The sequence below is a fragment of the Engraulis encrasicolus genome, chromosome 8, assembly GCF_034702125.1.
Source record: "Engraulis encrasicolus isolate BLACKSEA-1 chromosome 8, IST_EnEncr_1.0, whole genome shotgun sequence".
Classification (NCBI taxonomy): domain Eukaryota; kingdom Metazoa; phylum Chordata; class Actinopteri; order Clupeiformes; family Engraulidae; genus Engraulis; species Engraulis encrasicolus.
Window position 1 is genome coordinate 6,971,871 of NC_085864.1, and position 5,000 is coordinate 6,976,870.

Here is a 5,000-nt window from a genome sequence, read left to right on the forward strand (position 1 = left end):
ATGGACCCTGCGCATCTCGAAGTCCAAGGGCTTGTTCAAGGTGATGACGCCTGTGCGCGGGTCGATGACAAAGTAGTGGTCCGGGTCGCTCTGGCGCCGGTTGATCTCGTACAGTATGAGTCCGTTGTCGCCCTCGTCGGCGTCGGATGCAAACACCTGAACGATGTTGTTGCCCGGTTGCAGGTTCTCCGAGATGGTGGCGTGGTATCGGCTCTGGTTGAACACGGGAGCGTTATCGTTGATGTCTTGCACGGTCACGTCCAGAATCATCTGACCAGTCCTCTTTGGCGAGCCGCCGTCGAACGCCTCCAAGACGAGTGTGTACGAAGACCGCATCTCTCTGTCCAAGATCGTATTGACCACCAAGTCCAGGTAGAGGACTTTGTTGTTGCCCCTTTTGGTCTCCAGCAGGAAAGCCTGTCCGTCGTTCCCGTCCTTGATCAGATACCCCTGCGTGGTCAGCTGGTCCTTGTCTCCATCTACCGCAGGGTCTAAGGGAAACCTGGTTCCTATGGCCGTCTGTTCTGGGATTTTAAATGCGGCTCTGCTCCTGGGGAACGTCGGAGCGTGATCGTTGATGTCGTTCACCACGATCGTGACCTCCACGGTGATTCCTGTCATGGTCACGGCAATGAAATTGTACCGGTCCCTGGCTTCCCGATCCAGCACCTTGGCCGTCTTGATGATGCCCGTGTTCTCGTCGATGTCCAGGTCACTGCCCACGCCGGTGCCCTCGTGGTCAGAGATGAAGTAGAGGGATGCGGTGGTGCCCGCCGGTAGCCCGGCGCTGATGTCGCCCACAATGGTGCCGGCCGGCTGCTCCTCGTCCAATTGGAGCTCCAGCGCGGCCGTCGCCGCCGAGCAGTGAAACGCTAGCAGCAGGAAGAGAGGAAGAAGAACAGTCCTGTTCCTGCTCCTGTTCCTGTTTCTGCTCCATGTGGATTCTGGATAAAGAGGAGTGGCCAGAGTGCTGGTGGTGGTGTCCATTCTCAATGTCTCTCTTGAACCCTTACGCGACGTCTTCATTCTGGCTGCTTTGTCCTAAACCTGTGGAAGACATCAGAAAAAGAAGAAAAAAACTTGAGAATGCACATACTATACTATACCAGTGGTAAACATAACAATGATTGTCAAGCATGCAGCATTTTTTGCACAAGGGTTTTTTTTTGTATATACAAGAATGCATATTCAAGAATGCATATTCACAATATTCAAAACACAAATGAACAGAGGAGGGACAGCAATAGAATAATCACGCTCAGAAGTTGACGATGGCTCAGGCCCTACACGGCTCCCTGTACCGTATAGCCTGTCTCTAGTATCCTGTCGCTCTAGCTCGTCTCCAGTATCATGAACCCCAGTTCAGGTGAAGGGTCGCCCCCATAATCAGCGGTTAGCCTGTTATGCATGGATCACCCCATACCACCAGAAGAGCTCCCTCGCCGTGAATTGGGTTTCCAACTCTTTTCCAGCGTAGGTAAGCATTTGTCAAATAAACGGAGGAATGCATGAAAATCTTTCCATATGTTCCGCAGCGGTGTTCCGAGGGTCTGCATGGCCTCCTGGTTTGTTCCCAGTCTCGGGTAGGATACGGAGGCCAAGAAACCCTCCAATAGATCCTTCGCACACGTCGTTTTCATCCATTACTCTCACCTAATAAGTCAACACCTTGCTCCTCCGGCATAACACAGATCCCTCCCACAGAAGCAGCAAAGTCCAAAACCGCAAGCCTACCGCATTTAGTCCAGGAAACAAAGGGAGAGGAAAGAAAACAATAGGCTGCAGAGGCTGCAGAGGGGGACTGGAGGGCCTGATTCTTTTCTTGGCCCCTTTTCCAATTCCAATTCAATTAAGGGGGGGACGGTGTGTGTACTTTATAGAACTCTGGTGCGTATGTTGGGGTGTGTGGGTGTGTGTGTGTGTGTGTGTGTGTGTGTGTGTGTGTGTGTGTGTGTGTGTGTGTGTGTGTGTGTGTGTGTGTGTGTGTGTGTGTGTGTGTGTGTAATCAGTACTGTATATGTGTGTGCCATGGTTACTGTGTGTGTGTGTGTGTGTGTGTGTGTGTGTGTGTGTGTGTGTGTGTGTGTGTGTGTGTGTGTGTGTGTGTGTGTGTGTGTGTGTGTGTGTGTGTGTGATCAGTACTGTATATGTGTGTGCCGTGTTTACTGTGTGCGTGTGTGTGTGTGTGTGTAGTGTAGTGTAGTGTGTGTGTGTGTGTGTGTGTGTGTAGTGTCTACTTTGTGTGCACTTTGTGTACTTTGTGTGTGTGTGTACTTTGTGTACTTTGTGTGTGTCTGTGTGTGCTGTCTGCAGCGCTGTTCTGCTATTTCGTGCTTGGCCAGTAACAGGGCCCTATGGTACCTGTGCAGACTGAAGATAGAGGAGAGGGCGACCAGAGAGAGAGAGAGAGAGAGAGAGAAACCGAGCCTACATGTCTGCCTGCCCGCCGGACTTGACAAAATGTTGACGTGCGGCGAGCAGACAGGCTCCTGACGAGGGTCCTGACAGACTACCGGCCCCAAGTGTACTCCCCAAAACACCAACCCTACCCCTACTCTCCTCCAGACTACATCACCCCCAACCACCACCACCCCACACAAAAACACCCTCCTATCCTCCATCTCAACTGACTATTTCCTCCAGATCCCCATCACCCCACATCACCCCCCCTCCCAACACACACACACACACACACACACACACACACACACACACACACACACACACACACACACACACACACACACACACACACACACACACACACACACATCACCCCCACTTTTACAATATTGAGTACTCCCACCGCACACATTTCTTTGGGGGTGTTAACTTGAGGAATGCCTTCTCGCTGGCACAGACGTGCAGAGTGCAAAGAACCCCAGGCCAAAGGAGCGAGGGAGGAAAGAAGAAGGGGGAAAGAAAAAGAGAGAAAAAACACAGTAAAAGGAAAACCCTATGTGATGTACTAGCTCCAGAGGGGGAGAAAAGGAGGTTGTTTCTTTTTTTCTTTTTTTTCTTTCTTCAGCCACTTGTTTTGAAAGGCGTAAAACTCACTGGCCCTGTTCAACCGAAGTGGAAGTGGGGCCAGTGGCAGGTGGGTGTGTGGTGGGCTTTTTTTTAACAGAGAGAGTAAAACGCAAGCTTTGTTCATGTGATATATTCACGGTACACGTTAAAACGCCTCATGAAACTGCCCAGGCGCCTGCCAGCGAGTCAACAGTAAATTACGCCTCAAGCAAATCGCTTACCAGTGTGTGTGTGTGTGTTTGTCACTTGGTGTGACTTGGAGTGTGTGTGTGTGTGTGTGTGCATGCCTGCGTGTGTGTGTGTGTGTGCCTGTGTGTATGTGTGTGTGTGTGTGTGTGTGTGTGTGTGTGTGTGTGTGCCTGTGTGTATGTGTGTGTGTGTGTGTGTGTGTGTGTGTGTGTGTGTGTGTGTGTGTGTGTGTGTGTGTGTGTGTGTGTGTGTTGGTGTCTGTGTGCCTCTCTATTCTCAGTGTCCTCTCAGCGACAGTAAACTCTTGTTTCATTGCACTGTGGTGAATTGTCAGCCCCCGCAAATTGGGCTACTGGTGCGTGACCATCTGTCAATTGGGCCATTTTAGCAAAAATATGGAAATGACGTTATAACTGTAGGATTAGTACCTTGGAGCCAATAAAAGAATTGTAAATAACAGGAGCTCGCATATTACTCTTCCCATGTGATTGGATTCGGAAAAGAAAACCTCATTGATGTCAAGTCTCAATCCCTTCTTTTCCTCTCATTTCTTCCAGAGACCCATTTTAATAGGAACAGACGTTGAAAGACGGGAGCTGATCAAAGCCGCGGTGGTATCAGAACAAAAGCCTTTCTATTATACTCCCCTGCTACTACTGTCCTAAATACAAAACTTTTGACTGCTGTTGCTGCTATAGCTGGAACACTAGCTGTACTGTATGTGTGACAAACACACTCACGTCTCATTCTCCAATCCCACACGCAAAGAAAGATCTAGCATGTAAAACTTACAAAGTTTCATACAGTATATAGACGATGCATTTTTTCTACATAGTTTTACTTTTTAAAAGATAAAAAAGTTTAACTTTTTTTAATTGTACATTGACTGTCTACTGAACGAACATTGTGCATGGAATGTCTACTAACATTGTAACATTGCAATATTGTTAGTACTAGCACTGTACTAACTGACTCATATGGCACATACTATGAAAGTGATTTCCACAAATAAATAATCACAAAATAATACACATATTCTTCCACGCTTGCAGCTACTGTGCAACCAGGCCAAGCCGACATAGTGAGCCTACACACAGTACAAACATTTTCAACTGTTGCAAATGCATTACAGATGGATCTCTCTTCTTTTTCTCCTCTACATTTCAGAAATACAGATGCACTGCTGCAAAGTCTAAATGCGATTAACACATTTTACTCTCCTCAGTCTTCCAAGCCGAGCACAAATACATTTTATTGTGGAATTCAGTAAAGCGGAGCGTCTCTCCTCACATTTGTCCCCACAATAACATTTCCCCTTTATCACAAGAACACATTTCTCCTCCCAATAAATGCTCTTCCTCATTCTTTTCAGTCTTCTAGCTTCTGTGCTATCAGACGCAGAAGACGGCGTACAGATCCATAATTTCCACACTTATGCTGGTCTTGTTCCACGCCGATGTGCCAATAGTGTGTCACAAAAGTGTGTGTGTGTGTGCATGAGTGAGTGTGAGTTTGTGCGTGCGTGTGTGAGTGTGTGAGTGTGTGCGTGTGTGTGTGAGTGTGTGCGTGCGTGTGTGAGTGTGTGCGTGCGTGTGTGAGTGTGTGTGTGCATGCGTGCGTGTGCGCGTATGTGATTCCTTGTGCTGGTTCTGTTCCCTGATGTGCTACTGTAATAGTGTGTCACAATGAGCCAGGGAAGCCGAAGACACTTTGTGCAGATGCCAATTCCTCATCCTCTTCCTCTTCCTGCTACTGAGTCTGTGTGTGTGTGTGTGTGTGTG

General features: G+C 48.5%; 1 protein-coding gene across 1 annotated transcript in view; it reads right to left on the reverse strand.

Moving 5' to 3' along the window:
• dchs1a (dachsous cadherin-related 1a) overlaps window positions 1–5,000 on the reverse strand; it is a 262,128-nt gene that overhangs the window by 236,503 nt on the left and 20,625 nt on the right. The window contains exon 2 of the mRNA XM_063204897.1: window positions 1–1,047. This exon is cut by the window's left edge and continues 831 nt beyond it. Coding sequence (XP_063060967.1) covers window positions 1–1,026 — 1,026 coding nt within the window. The 5' untranslated portion in view covers window positions 1,027–1,047. The remainder of the gene's footprint in view (window positions 1,048–5,000) is intronic.